Consider the following 16,534-nt stretch of genomic DNA (forward strand, 5'->3'; position numbering starts at 1 on the left):
CGCCCAAGGAACTCTACACAGTTTGCAGCGTACTACTGAAAGATGCCAAGGACTGGCAAAGTTACATGGTTTTGAAACATTCAGAAAATACAGAAGAGAAGAACAAAACCAAATAGAAAAGCATACTACCTTTGCAGGGGCATGATTTCACAAGCCATCCTTGTCTGGATATTTGCAAGGGACCCTCACAACTGTCTCTTCCGCGCCCAGCAGGGCGTCTGTACGGGGCGGGGGGCCAGGGTGCAGTGGCTGAGCTGGGCTGGGGGCGTGAGGCTGCAGCTCACCGCTGGAGAAGCAACTTGCTCTGCAGTCAGCCAGCGTCCTGCTGTTCTCAGCCTCCAAACTTCTCCGAGCGGAGCTACAGTGCTCTTCGATCGCTGCCTCTCCACATTTCCACCGCAGTCCACTCTGACCTTTGTTCCAGGGAAGCAGCTGAACCAGCCAGCCAATCAGAGGACCAGCTGCTGCAGGGCTTAAAGGCGCTGCTGCTTTTGCTGCTGCTGTGGCTCCTCGGCGGGCTTGCCTAATTCTGGTAACTCGAAACTCTCCTCTGAGCCCTTCCACAGACGGGCTTGTCCGTCTGGGGAAAGCAACCAATAACTGCAGCCAAGAGCAAAGGGTCCCTTAACTTCTCAACGTTACAGAGACTGCCAACAAGGAAATCAATTTGTCAAGGAAGGACACTGCCTCCGAAACGAAACGTTTCTGTGACAGAAGGCATGAGCTATGTTCAGTCTCCTTTCTTCCTTAAAAAAAAAACCAAACCACTAGCATTGGAGGGCGTGACACTTTTCTAGAAGGCACACAGGCATTCTTCTAGGCTCCTGCCCTACCCATATTTATTTCCTGCTGATGTCTGTTTACATTGCGGTGGTTACTAGTCACTGGTGACATCTCCCAAGGCACATAGCTCTCATTTCTGGGGAGAATACACGTCCTAAGACTGCCCACTGTCTCAAGGGATCAAAACGGCTATTCCCACGGAAGTATTTCAACTGATTATTTCTGTTTATCCTTGTAAAATCGAATGTGTTTATTTAAAGAGTCATTTTCCTCTAAGAACACCACCAGCATTTTTTTGGTTGGTTGGTTATTTATTTATCGATCTTTTTTTTTTTTTTTTTTTTTTACAGGTAACACCAAATCAATTTCTCATAAGCTCTGCTGAATGCCTGTTAATTATCCAGCTCTCCCTTAGTTTCCCCTTCAGTGTGGAATACTAAAGTGTTATTTTAGGAACATAATGGTTCATTCATAGGTTTCAAACATTGCAACAACAATAGTAAAAATATATCTTAATAAGATTTCTTTCATATCATAGGATGTGCCGAAGAGTTACAACAAAGCCCAGAGCACAGCTTTTAGTAGAAGAAAGGGCAGAAAGTTAGAGTCCATGCCGTTCAGAAACAGAGGGGGCTGGTACCACCAAAAAAGTATCCTTCTCCCCTGTATTTTTTCCCAGATTTCTTACAGATCACTCATAATTCTGAACTTAGAACACGAAGTCCTTTTGTAAGCGTCTGCTCTCCTGTGCTATACCTGCTAATAAAAATATTTCACTGTCTGACTAAATCCTCTATCATATTTATGTACATGGATTAGTCATCCTGAAACTTATATTCAGACATTATGATAGAATATCAGTAACTAAAATCAGCCTTTTAAAACAATGGAAGTTAAGTCCAGAACTTACTTTAATTGAAGCTGTCAATATATTCTTTGTTTTGATTCTAGATTTAGAAATACTAATTGGATTTTCCAGTAACAGTAACTTAATTCTATATATTTGCTTAAGTTTTTTATCTTTCAAAAATGCAACTTTACAACTTGCTTAACTTGTTGAGTTAGGAAATCACTATTATATATCATAATACCTATTTTATTGAGGAGTAAACTTGGTACTAGAAAATTAAGTAATTTGTTCAAATTCACATGGGAAGTTAGTGGCAGAACAGAGACTGGATTCAGAATTTCTCAGGTCTGCTTCAGAACTCTGCTATATAGCATAGTGCTTACTCTGTTCTACATGAGTTTTTAAAATATTTCACAAGTATTTTTAGAAATAGTTAAAATTCAAATGACAGAAATAATATTTTGTCTTTTCTAATTTTATGAACACATCAATACTACATGGCTAAAACAGACATATGAGTTCAACAATACAGGACCCAGCATTTCAGAAATATGTTAAACCAAACTATAATTTACATTCAATACATACTAGAGGTAAAATACTGATGAACAGGGGCTTTCAAATTTAAAATCTGATTCCACATACATTTCCTGATAATTTAAGTCTTGCTATCAACATCCCTCTAACATGCCATATTACTAGTTAGATGTCAGTGGTCATTTCTGAAAATCGCCTAACACTAGAACTCAGTAATTAGCTGCCCCTTCAAGTCTCTATTATTTATTTATGACAATTCCTCCTTTTTCTGGTTTTTGGTCGATTTGGGGGGCATGACTTGAGGATCATTTTTGAATTTGCACCTGGACCGCAACTCCTCCTCTCAACTACACCCCCTTGCCAGAGTCCTCGATCACTGGAATAGCTTTATTACTCTACGTCCCACATCCTCACGTCAGTTGTTCACCGTCAGCCAGCAGAGCACCGCTCCCTGAACCCTGCTGGCTCCAGCTTCTCAGACTCTGATACCCTGCCTGCATGTCCTCCGCACGAGCCCCCGGGGATGTGCATCCCTCATAATCGCCCTGCCCCTGCCTCCCCCATTCCTCCTCCTCAGCTACTCAGCTCCGACCGTCCATGTCTGCAGTGGACAACCTGCACCCAGACCAACTAAGGTGCAGCTTTAAAAAAGGCGCGTTCCTGGCTTTCCTCAGCATTTAGTTACTTCTAAAAACAGGTTCACTAACTAATCCTCTGCTTCTTCACCCTGTATGCGTCCTGCCTGCTGCATACCCTACTGCCAGGCTGCTAAAACACTGCAAAAGGAAGTCACAGAACGCTGGCAACAGGGTAGATTAAAATTTCCTGTTGTTTAACCTTGGCCTGAACCTCAGTACTCTGGGGCAAACTTTGCAGTTGTCTTTGACTGATTTTTGACTACTTTCCCACAGAAACTATTGCTGACCTTCTCCAGTGGCACAAATCGGAATCTCTCTCTCGGTCACTAATTACCGTGCCTCCTAAATTTACTAAGAAAAGTCAAGATCATCAGATACGAGTGAGTGCCTCGGATCGTCTTTGCATTAGGGGTTGAAGTACCACCACCGCCCCACTGGCCCCCTCCAAACACACACACACACCTTGCCTCCTTCTTTTTGACTTCTTCCTAGCCTAGGGGAACATGTCCCCACTCATAGGACGCAAATTTCTTCTCCATGTATTGGATCTCGTCATTTTATCTTTCCTCAGGAAGAAGTCTCATCTCTCCTCCATCTTAAATCTGCCCCCTTCCGACAGGCACCCGGATAAGTGTCCCCCAGCCTTGAAAGCTTTTCCTCGGCAGTCCTACCCTCTGGTGACGCAGCGCCATTTCCCTCTCCTTCCCCCTGACAGCCTCCCCAAAGCCCACCTCTGCTGCTCCCACTGCTTCAGAAATGACTCCTCTGCCCCATGCCCATGGACTTCAGACTCCACCACGTTTCTGAAACTGCTTTTAAGGCCACCAATGCTCTTTTGGTCACTAAATCTAAATGCTTTGTCTTAGATGCCTTTTTACTCTCAACTTTTCAGAAACACCCACCTTCGGTTTTCCAAAAGTCTCTGGCTCTCTGTGAGCTTTCCTGGGAATTCTCCAAGTGTCCCCAGTCACTCCATCCTCCTTTTAGTTCATCTGTCTTTCCTCCTGTCTTACGTCCTTCCTGCCTCACCTTCCAGCCCCATATCTTTCAATACAGGCATTCTATCAGGGCTTAATAAACTGCGCTCTGGAATTACGCTCCTAGGGATTGGTCTCTTGACTCTGCCAGACAGGCAGTGTAAACTGGGGCAAGCTGTTTAAAAGCTCTGAAATGGCTCTGAGTAATCAATGAAATCATGCATGTAAAACACATAGGATAGTTCCTGGCAAGTAAGTGTTCAATAATTATTAGTATTATTGCCCTAATCAACATTTTCAAAGCCTCGTATTATCTGATTCTTAAACGTCTCCTCCTCTCCTGGTCCCTCTTGTTAATGATGTCATTATTCTCTTTATGAATCAGATTCAAAGCATGAGTCACCTTTACTCCTCCCTTTCCTCGCCTTAACCAAATCTGTTGATTGTCCTGTCACGTCTCTTTAATCAGTAGGCCTTGGTCATCTGCAGTATCATGATAACCTTCAAAACGATCTTTCTGCCTCTATTCACTCTATCCCCAGTGAATACATTTCACTATGAGAGTGAATATTCTGCTGTGGTTGTGATCTGGTCACTCACTCCTCTTCTCAAAAGCTTCAGTAGCTCTCAGCTACCTCTTAAATGAACCCCAGTATCCCTCTCCAGTTCAGCTGCTTATACCTCCTAAGGAAGCCACTCCAGATGTACCTGGACACTTTTTTCAAATCTGCTCTGAACTTTTCTACCCCAAACATTTACCTTTTGTCTGGAGTATTTTCCCATCCCATCTTCTCCTGGCAAAATTCTATGTATACTCAGGCTTAGGCCAGATGGAACAAATCTCTTGCCCCTTTTAACTCAGATAGCCCTTTGCAGCTCTCATGATATTTATCTTTTTTTCCCCAGCACACTATTTTATTATTATTTGAATCTAAATATTATCTCCCTATTAGAATGTAAGTTCTCCAGGACAAGAATTGTATTTTTCCTGCAGCCATTACACAGAACAGACACTCAGTTAAGTGCTGATTGAATGAATTGATACATCAATCACTCTTCACCAGAGACTGAAGCATAGTTCCTTTAATTAGATTTTAACTTATCAAGCAATATTTCTACCCACATTTTAATATTTCCCATTGTAGGCCTACACTAAAGATAAAGTAGACACCTCTTGGAGTTTCAAATGAAGGATAATGATAACCAATAATTGACTAAAGAAATAAACTATTGGGGTTATACATTGATGTGCAACCACAGAGACGCAAAAAGTAAGATTCTATCCAAAACTTTCAAAATCTTTTAAGCATTTTACATTATCCAATTTCTCCTAGTTTGTTTATTTCCTTTTCTACACTTCAGCTGGCTTGCAGACTTCTAATTTTCTTACATAACTTCTTCAGCAGATTCCAAGTGTCTGGCAACATGAGTTTGCACTTGTGCTATCAAGAGCAACAACTGCTCCAAAAATGATGTGGCTTCATTTGTTTTAATTTCAACATCAATTTGAAGCAACCAGAGAACCAAGAACGTTTCTTGGCCACATTAATTTGTTTTCATATATTGTTTTAACATCAGATCGATTTGTTTCCTAAGAAAAAATATGTTGCAATAATTTCTTTCTTACAAGTTTGGTAAGGAGGTGCTTCTCAGGCAAGGTTTCTTCCTCATATTTTTTTATCAATCTTTATAAATTGCACCAAGAAACAAAACCTTCCACAAGATGCTCGCATAGTATTCATAAATGGTAATGAATAAATCTGACAGGATTTTCATAATCACAAAGCCAGGATTTTCGGGGCACATATAATTTAGATATCCTGGTACTGCTGCAAAGGATCCTGACTAAACTTGCTCTCTGGCAATCTGGGTTAGAACACTAGTGAATTTCAGGGCTCATCAGCGGACATCATCATCACTGACAGCAGCAAATGTCAAAAATAAAAGAGTCGGGTGGGGCTTCCCTGGTGGCGCAGTGGTTGAGAGTCCGCCTGCCGATGCAGGGGACACGGGTTCCTGCCTCGGTCCGGGAAGATCCCACATGCCGCGGAGCGGCTGGGCCCGTGAGCCATGGCCGCTGAGCCTGCACGTCCAGAGCCTGTGCTCCGCAACGGGAGAGGCCACAGCAGTGAGAGGCCCACGTACCGCAAAAAAAATAAAATAAAAAACAACAAAAAAAGAGTCGGAGGGAGAAGGAACTGAAAGGGCGGTATATGTAAGGCAACCAGCACTTATTGAGAAGTTATGCTGTGTTCATTTTCATAGATGTGGAAATGAAGAACTAACTTGAGCACACAGCTAATAAGTGGATGACATGAAGCCAGCATCTGAATACCACAGCATTTCCACCATACGAAAGCTTTTAAAGATGATAAAGTATTATACTCACCCATCGATAACACACATTATCAACTGGCTATAGGAAATAAAGAATCCTTTCTTTTGGTCTGAGTTTTACATTTTGATGAGTGCATATATATTAAATAAGGTCTATACAGTCTAATAATGGCTGTCTGAACCAAAGACATACAGTGGGCCAGAACAAACCTCTTTTGCTACTCTGAGCCAACAGTCAGAGAGTGCATGTGTGTTGTGTGTAGTGTGTGTGCTGTGTAACGGTAGAAGCCAGCTATAGTTGCAGCGGGGGAAGGAAGTGGTTGCCATGGGGTGTTGAAGGAAAGAGAAAAAACTAGAAAAGATGGAAAATCAAGTTTTCAATTGTATTCTTAATTGTATTCCTCTAAGAACACTGGAACTGACAGGTAGGCCGTCAGTTGATTTTTCTTTTTTTTTTGCGGTACGCGGGCCTCTCTCTGTTGTGGCCTCTCCCGCTGCGGAGCACAGGCTCCGGACACGCAGGCTCAGCGGCCATGGCTCACGGGCCCAGCCGCTCAGCGGCATGTGGGATCCTCCCGGACCGGGGCATGAACCTGTGTCCCCTGCATCGGCAGGCAGACTCTCAACCACTGCGCCACCAGGGAAGCCCCGGTCAGTTGTTTTTATGTAGAAAACCCACAAACCTACAGTATTTCTTAACTCAAAGAATTATTATAAAACCTCATTAAAGATTTATTTTAGAAAGCAAAACAGTAACATTTAAAATAGGTTCATGCTAATAGGAATACGGAATTTCTAGTTAGGTAAACTATTTTTCTTCAGTCACAGCAGAAACGAAGATGCTTGCTTTACTTAAGGCCCAAATAAAAATAACTAATAAAATCAACATAATTAACATGTTTCCTCACTTATTTATTAGACTTATTTAGTATATATTAGAAGACTACTGGAAAAAATCCCATGGGGATAGAAACTGTATAATTGTTTTTCCAGAGACACACCTCTTTAATTCTAATGATGAATCTTGCTTTTAAAACGGTGTATACGGTTATTTCATTAAGACGTATCTGATTGGCCTTTGCCGAGCCTACAATGGCACACAGGGTTCACTTACTCAGGTTCTAAAATCCTGTAGAGCCGCCGTTGGGGGCAGAGGAGAAGGCTGCAAACAATGAGGCAAGGCTGAAAGTCCTCCAGAGCTGGAGAGGCACCACTACTCAGGGTTCCCCTTTCCACCCCACTGACTCCTTGATTTCACTAACTGATTCCAGTGTTCCCAATATGAGTCAAAACCTTCGCCAGAAAGACTGAGTAATGATTTCAAATCAAAAGACAAGTAATTACAGTACATACTCACGGGGGATATGGCCAATATTTTATAAAAATTGTAAATGGAGTGTGATTATTAAAACTGTATAAAAATTAATAAAAAGGACAATTAGCTGTAACTTATGGCACATAAATACAGTTATATAGAAATTCATACAGAAGCTCTATTTTTTCTTAAAAAAGTGAATTTCTTCTAACAACAGAGGGACTGCAAGTTCTTCATAAAAAATGGTTAAAAATAAATTCTTTGAAACAACTTACATAATTGTTCTCCAACTTTCTGGGACAGTGAAAAATCCACATTTTTGCCAGATGGAATCTCAGTTAGTGATCACTGCCAATAAATAAATGCTTGAGCACATTTTCCTGGAATGGGACTCCCTGGGCATGACTTTCTCCAAATCTCCCTCAGGAGCCCAGATAATAGTGTTTCTGTTCTCACAAAATAAGTCATGTCCCACACAACAGCTGCTACCACACCTGAGATCAGCTGCCTTAGACTGTCCCAGTGACCCTTCACCCTGTTAAATGGTATTTCCTGGCAGGGGAGAAGCAGGCTTCAGTGGGGCTTCCTTAGAGAAATGTCAAAACTGGTTAGTGTGAGATGGTAACTGATTGGTAATCACAGCTGACTCTGTATCCCTCAAACATAAAATAAACTCTTCAGATTTCTGAGATACGAAATACTTAGCATGAGCACAAAATCTCTCAATGGCAATACACTGGCTGATAAAGTTAATTTACTTTAAAGTGGCATGCTTTGCTCTCAAGCAACTCAATAAATGAATAAGCGGAAATATATTAAGAAGGAAAGTGAGAGGAAAGTGATTATTTGTATCACCAAAAATAGGTCACATTAAAAAAATCACACAAATAAAGCAAACAAATTAATATAACAAAACAGAAACAGAATCACAGACATAGAACAAATTAGTGGTTACCTGTGGGCAGAGGGAAGGGGGAAGGGCATGATAGGGGTAGGGGATTAAGAGATACAAACTGCTATGTATAAAATAAGCTATAAGGATATATTATTATACAGCACAGGGAATATAGTCACTATTTTACAATAACTTTAAATGGAGTATAATCTATAAAAAGTTTGAACTGCTATGTTTTACACCTGAACTATATAACACTGTAAGTCAACTATAGCTCAATAAAAAAATAAAATTAAAAAATCAGAGTAATGGTGCCTTAAAGTGTCAACATCTCTAGAGCATTTTAAATGATTTGATTTAAAAAAACCATTTTAAATTCAATGTTTCAGAGAGTTGGACTCACTGCATTAAATAACTGCATATGTGTTACATCTTCTTTCTCTAGTACAATTCATGTGTAGATATTAGAATTCATAAATGAATCCGAAAATTTTCTCCTCATTGAATTTTAGTGAGGAGATATACAAGTTGGACAAAGAAATTTCAAATAAATTAGGAAATAAACTAGATGTATAAATAAATTAATACGTAAAGCTAATAAAAGCAATGGTCCCTTCCAAATAGGCAATGCAGTTAATTCATTATTTAAATAGGTGAAAAAATACATTGAACAGTGAGTTATAATTCCATAATAAGTTTCCAAAATGCTGCTTCAGGAAGACAACACTGAAATGTAAGTCAATCCAATTTGAAGAGTCTGGAAACAACCTAGTGAAATATTTTTGGACAAGTATGCGTACCGCTGGAAATAACGTCAGCCTAGACTTCAAATCACTCTATGTAAAACAGATAGATGGTACTGAGTTTGGCCAAACCAAGAGATAACTGAATGGATACTCTGTTACTAAGAGAAGCTTAAATGAGATAATATTGCCTCTCTTATCCTCAGTGAGTTCACTACCACCACCTATTCTTTTGCATTTCCTTCACCCCGCCCCCTAGGTAAAATTTTTATTACTCAACCTCTACATGATAGCTTTCATATTAGGTTTGGTCTCTGGTCTTTCCCACCACAAATCCAAACTGTACAGAAGTGATCTTCCCAAAACACTGCTTCAATAATATCAGAAAGCTCTGCTCTTCATAGCTTAACAAAGTAAAATTCAAATTCTACACACACAGACAGGGCCCTTCTACTCCTCCATATCCACACATATTATCACTCTCTCCTTCACATGAACTGGAGGTCCAGGCAGGCTGAGCTGTGCTTGCCCACTGTCAGGCTCTGCTGTCCACTTTTTTCCTGTTCAGGCATTTCTCCTAGCCTGGAATCCCCCTCCCGAGCCCATACCCATTCATCCAAACAAAACTCAGGCTTTCTGGGCTTCCCTGGTGGTGCAGTGGTTAAGAATCTGCCTGCCAATGCAGGCGACATGGGTTCGAGCCCTGGTCCGGGAAGATCCCACATGCCGCGGAGCAGCTAAGCCCGTGCGCCACAACTACTGAGCCTGTGCTCTAGAGCCCACGAGCCACAACTACTGAGCCCGCGTGCTACAACTACTGAAGCCCACGTGCCTAGAGCCCGTGCTCTGCAACAAGAGAAGCCACCGTGATGAGAAGCCCACACACCACAACAAAGAGTAGCCCCAGCTCGCCGCAACTAGAGAAAGCCTGTGCACAGCAATGAAGACCCAGTGCATCCAAAAATAAATAAAATAAATAAATAAATTAAAACAAACAAAAAAACTCAGCCTTTCTGGGCTACTCATATGCTGCCCTTTCCGATTGCCCTACTCAGGGGATTTTATGCTCTTGAATGAATGAAACCATAATTGTCAAGTCCAAAAGCAGTTCAGTTGTCACTCTATATGATTTCTCTAAAATCTGAAAATTACTATGTCTTCCTTGAAACATATGTCATCCTTTAATTAAAAGACAGAAAAAACCATTTTTCTTACTGCAAACTATGCAATCTATTAGAAATTTAGAAATTTAGAAAATACAGAGAAAAAGAATGTAAAAGTCAAGCACAATCCCATCATTTACATAACTGGTATTTAATACGATTCTATGTTCTTCCATTTTTCTCTATTTATATATAATATATATAATTATGTATAAAGACGGGACAAGGTGAAGGTACTTAATGCCACTGAACCATAAACTTAAAAATGGCTGCAATGGTAAATTTTATGTTATGTATATTTTACCACAATAAAAAATATAGGACTATGCAGTATAACATACTGTTACAACACACTGTTTTATAACATTAATTTTCATTTAATAATCAGTAATATATTTCTGTGACATTTCTAATCCTCAGAAATACTTTTATGCTTATCTTATCATTTTTTATCCATGATGATAAGTTTAATCATTTGGTTCAAGTAGTGACTGTGCGATTTCCCCATTGTAAAAGAGCCTTTCCTCTCTGTAATGAAAAATTATCTGTGAGATGATGATTTGAGACTGTGGAAATTTAGATTCCAGATGTTTGAGCATATATTTTGAAGGCAGAGCCAATAGGACTTGCTTATGGATTGGCTGAGAAAAGTGGAGGAATCACAGATTTTTGGCCTGACTAACTGGGTGAATGGTACAAATTATTGAGATGGGGAAAACCTGAGTAGAAATGGGATTGTCTTTTTTTAGGCAGAAGTGTAAATTAGGAGTTTTGTTTTATATAGATTGAGTGTGATATGCTCATTAAATATCCAAGTATACTCGTCAGGTAGCCAATAGGCAGGGCTGGTCTCATAGGTATATGAAATATGCAGTTTCACAGGGCCCACACTCAGAAAGCCCCATATTTGGTTTAATGCTCTGCTGTTGTCATCTTGAAATTCTCAGTAATTTTTAACAGAGGGCTCCACATTTTCACTTTGCCTTGGGGGGCACCCCAAAGTTAAGTAGCTTGTCCTACCAACTGGATATAATAATTTCTAATATAACAGAGAGGCTGGAGCTGGAGGTATAATTTTGGAGGTCATAGGAATAACGATGGTATTCAAAACTGTGGACCTGGATGAAAGCATGCAAGATGAGCATGGCTTGAGATCAGGTCATAGGACTGAGCCTTGTGGTGCTCTAACTTTGAAAGGTCTTGGAAAAGTAGACAGATTTTGCAAATAGGACTAATAAAGGGTGTCCAATAAGACAAGAGGAAAACCAGGAGAGTGTAGTATTACAGAAGCCAAGTGAAGAAACTGCTTCAAATCAGAGTCATTAGTTGGGTCAAATCCTGCTGAGAGATAAGAGTAAGATGAGAACAGTAGACTGACCTTTGGATTTGGCAAGATGGAGACTGCTGCTGTCCTTGACAAGAACAATTTCAGTGGTGTGTGGGGTGAAGAAAGAATGGGAAGAAAGCCTATAAAGACAGCAAGTACATATAATCCTTTACCAGAGCTCCAAAAGAGAAGAGGGATATTGTTCCTAGGGGGGATTAAAAAATATTGAGAGTTATCATAAAATGTTTCTATGCTGATGGGAAGAATCTGTGAGGGCAAAATTGATGTCATAGGGGAAGGAAGTGATTATTTTAACTTAGTCCTTGAGTGAGTGAGAGAGAATGGGGTTCAGAGTACCAGCACAAGGGTTGACCCCACAGAGGTACAAATTTGGTTCATCCATTGAGACAGGAGAGAAGGCAGAGTGTAAGGGTACAGGCATGGATACACTGGTAGATTTGGGAGGTAGGAGGCTAATAGGCTTTCCTGATCACTGTGTGAAATAGGATAAAATCTTTGGATTGTGCTGTAATATTTTATAAATCTAAGAAATGCTTATTTCTCTACTAAACTGAAGTTCATGTTTTTAGAAAACAAAGGTGGTGAGAGAAGAAAAGAGCTAGTAGGTTTAGCTTTGTTTTTGTTATTCTAACATCAGACTCAGATGTTTGACAAGGAAACCAAAAAGACAGTTTAATGGGAAAGGAATAATCTTTTCAGCAAATGGTGCTGGGACAAATGAATATCCACGTGCAAAAGAATGAAGCTGGACCTGTTCCTCACACCATATATAAAAATTTATTCAACATGGATGAAATACCTAAATACAAAGGCAAAACTGTAAAACTGTTAGAAGAAAACATAGACGCAAATCTTCATGACCTTGGATTAGGCAACGGTTTCTTAGATAGGACATCAAAATCATAAGCAAAAGAAAAAACATTAATTGGACTTCATAAAAATGAGAAACTTTTGTGCTTCAAATGACACTATCAAAAAAGTGAAAAGACAACCCACAGAATGAGAAAATATTTGAAAATCATATATCTGAAAAGGGTTAGTATCCAGAACATATAAAGAACTCTTCCAACTCAACAGTAAAATGACAATCCAATTTTTGAAAATGGACAAAGGATTTGAATGGACATTTCTCCAAAGAAGATATACAAATGACTAACAAACACATGAAAAGATGCTCAATATCATTACTCATTAGGGAAATACAAATCAAAACCACAATGAAATACCATTCTTCTATACCCAGCAGGATGATTATAATAAAAAAGACAATAACAGGTGTTGGTAAGGATGTGGAGAAACTGGAAACATCATCATACATTTCTGGTGGGAATGCAAAATGAAGCAGCCACTTTGAGAAACAGCTTATAAGTTCTTCAAAAAGTCAAATATAGAGTTACCTTATGATTCAGAAATTCCACGCTTAGACATATACCCAAGAGAACTGAAAACATGTCCATAGAAAGACTTGCACACAAATATCCATACTAGCATTATTCGTAATAGTCCAGAAGTAAAAACAACCCAAATGTCCATCAACTGATGAATAAAAAAATGTGGTGTATACATACAATGGGACATTATTCAGTCATGAAAAGGAATGCAATACTGATACATGAAGTGAAAGAAGGTAGATCCAAAAGGACACATATTCTGTGATTCCAATTATATGAAATGGCAAGAGTTAGTGGAAGCTTCCTAGAGGAGATGAAAATTGACCACGGACAAAGTGGAACAAGGACACTCCAGATAAAGGGCACACGTTAGCAAAGATACAGACGTGAAACCACTGGGATATTTGAATAATGTCGTTGCAATGTAGCCTTGGTATACAATAAAGATCTGTGGAAGAGTAAGTCAAGAATGTAGGATGAGCCAGATTTTTAAAGGCCTTCAATGACTTGAAATTTATTCAATGAGAAGTCCTCTTTGCTTTTACAGCACATCTATTACATCACTTTAAAACCTTCAGCAGGAGGAGCTACAAGATGGCAGAAGAGTAAGACACAGAGATCATCTTCCTCTCAACAAATACATCAGAAATACATCTACATGTGGAACAACTCATACAGAGCACCTGCTGAACGCTGGAAGAAGACCTCAGACCTCCCAAAAGGCAAGAAACTCCCCACGTACCTGGGTCGGGCAAAAGAAAAAAGAATAAACAGAGACAAAAGAATAGGGACGGGACATGCGCCCATGGGAGGGAGCCGTGAAGGAGAAAAGGTTTCCACGTACTAGGAGCCCCTTCACGGTCGGAGACTGTGGGTGGCGGAGGGGGAAGCTTCGGTGACGCGGGGGAGAACGCAGCAACAGGGGTGCGGAGGGCAAAGCGAAGAGATTCCCGCACAGAGGATCGGTGCCGACCGGCACTCACCAGCCCGAGAGGCTTGTCTGCTCGGCCGCCGGGGTGGGAGGGGTTGGGAGCTGAGGCTCGGGCTTCCGTAGGAGCGCAGGGACAGGACTGGGGGTGGCGGCGTGAACACAGCCTGAAGGGGTTAGTGTGCCACGGCTAGCCGGGAGGGAGTCTGGGGAAAAGTCTGGAGCTGCCAAAGAGGCGAGAGACTTTTTCTTGCCTCTTTGTTTCCTGGTGCACGAGGAGAGGGGATTAAGAGCGCCGCTTAAAGGAGCTCCAGAGACAGGCACGAGCCGCAGCTAACAGCGCGGACCCCAGAGACGGGCATGAGACGCTAAGGCTGCTGCTGCCGCCACCAAGAAGCCTGTGTGCAAGCACAGGTCACTGTCCACACCTCCCCTTCCGGGGAGCCTATGCAGCCCACCACTGCCAGGGTCCCGGGATCCAGGGACAACGTCCCCGGGAGAATGCATGGTGCGCCTCAGGCTGGTGCAACATCACGCCAGCCTCTGCCGCAGCAGGCTCGCCCCATCTCCATACCCCTCCCTCCCCCCGGCCTGAGTGAGCCAGAGCCCCCGAATCAGCTGCTCTTTTAACCCCATCTGTTTGAGTGAAGAACAGACGCCCTCAGGAGACCTACACGCAGAGGCGGGTCCAAATCCAAAGCTGAACCCTGGGAGCTGTGCGAAAAAAGAAGAAAAAGAGAAATCTCTCCCAGCAGCCTCAGGAGCAGCGGATTAAATCTCCACAATCAACCTGAGGTACCCTGCATCTGTGGAATACCTGAATAGACAACAACTCATACCAAATTGAGGAGGTGGACTTTGGGAGCAAAGATATATATATATTTCCCTTTTTCTCTCTTTGTGAGTGTGTATGTGTATGCTTCTGTGTGAGATTTTGTCTGCATAGCTTTGCTTTTACCATTTGTCCTAGGGTTCTGTACATTTTTTTTTTTTTACTTTTTAAAATATTTTTCTTAATAATTATTTTTTATTTTAATAACTTTATTTTATATTATTTTACTTTATTTTATTTTATCTTCTTTCTTTCTTTTGTTCTATTTTTTCTCCCTTTTATTCTGAGCTGTGTGGATGAAAGGCTCTTGATGCTCTAGCCAGGCGTCACGGCTGTGCCTCTGAGGTGCGAGAGCCAAGTTCAGGACACTGGTCCACAAGAGACCTCCCAGCTCCACGTAATATCAAATGGCGGAAATCGCCCAGAGATCTCCATCTCAACACCAGCACCCAGCTTCACTCAATGACCAGCAAGCTACAGTGCTGGACACCCTATGCCAAACAAATTAGCAAGACAGGAACACAACCCCACCCATTAGCAGAGAGGCTGCCTAAAATCATAGTAAGGTCACAGACACCCCAAAACACACCACCGGAGGAAGACCTGCCCACCAGAACGACAAGATCCAGCCTCATCCACCAGAACACAGGCACTAGTCCCCTCCACCAGGCAGCCTACACAACCCACTGAACCAACCTTAGCCACTGGGGACAGACACCAAAAACAATGGGAACTACAAACATGCAGCCTGCGAAAAGGAGATCCCAAACACAGTATGTTAAGCAAAATGAGAAGACAGAGAAACACACAGCTGATGAAGAACCAAGGTAAAAACCCAGCAGACCAAACAAATGAAGAGGAAATAGGCAGTCTACCTGAAAAAGAATTCAGAGCAATGATAGTAAAGATGATCCAAAATCTTGGAAACAGAATGGAGAAAATACAAGAAACGTTTAACAAGGACCTACAAGAACTAAAGATGAAACAAGCAATGATGAACAACACAATAAATGAAATTAAAAATTCTCCAGAAGGAATCAATAGCAGAATAACTGAGGCAGAAGAACGGATAAGTGACCTGGAAGATAAAATAGTGGAAGTAACTACCGCAGAGCAGAATAAAGGAAAAAGAATGCAAAGAATTGAGGCCAGTCTCAGAGACCACTGGTTCAATATTAAACATACCAACATTTGAATTATAGGGGTCCCAGAAGAAGAGAAAAAGAAAGGTACTGAGAAAATATTTGAAGAGATTATAGTTGAAAACTTCCCTAATATGTGAAAGGAAATAGTCAATCAAGTCCAGGAAAGACAGAGAGTACCATAAAGGATAAATCCAAGGAGAAACACACCAAGACACATATTAATCAAACTATCAAAAATTAAATATAAAGAAAAAAATAGTAAAATCAGCAAGAGGAAAACAACAAATAACACACAAGGGAATCCCCATAAGGTTAACAGCTGATCTTTCAGCAGAAACTCTGCATGCCAGAAGGAAGTGGCAGGACATATTTAAAGAGATGAAGGAGAAAAACCTAACACCAAGATTACTCCACCCAGCAAGGATGTCTTTCAGATTCAGTGGAGACATTAAAACCTTTACAGACAAGCAAAAGCTAAGAGAATTCAGCACCACCAAACCAGCTTTACAACAAATGCTAAAGGAACTTCTCTAGGCAGGAAACACAAGAGAAGGAAAAGACCTATAATAACAAACCAAAAACAATTAAGAAAATGGTAATAGGAAAATACATATTGATAATTACCTTAAATATAAATGGATTAAATGCTCCA

General features: G+C 40.9%; 1 protein-coding gene across 8 annotated transcripts in view; it reads right to left on the bottom strand.

The window, feature by feature from the left end:
- FAM13A (family with sequence similarity 13 member A) overlaps window positions 1-16,534 on the bottom strand; it is a 332,218-nt gene that overhangs the window by 101,632 nt on the left and 214,052 nt on the right. The window contains exon 1 of one of the 8 annotated variants that reach the window (XM_060115153.1): window positions 130-415. The exons of the other annotated variants lie outside the window; for them this stretch is intronic. Within the exon in view, the coding sequence (XP_059971136.1) occupies window positions 130-158 (29 nt within the window). The 5' untranslated portion in view covers window positions 159-415. Of the gene's footprint in view, window positions 1-129; window positions 416-16,534 lie in introns of those variants that run through there. 8 annotated transcript variants of the gene reach the window in all.

The sequence above is a fragment of the Mesoplodon densirostris genome, chromosome 1, assembly GCF_025265405.1.
Source record: "Mesoplodon densirostris isolate mMesDen1 chromosome 1, mMesDen1 primary haplotype, whole genome shotgun sequence".
NCBI lineage: Eukaryota > Metazoa > Chordata > Mammalia > Artiodactyla > Ziphiidae > Mesoplodon > Mesoplodon densirostris.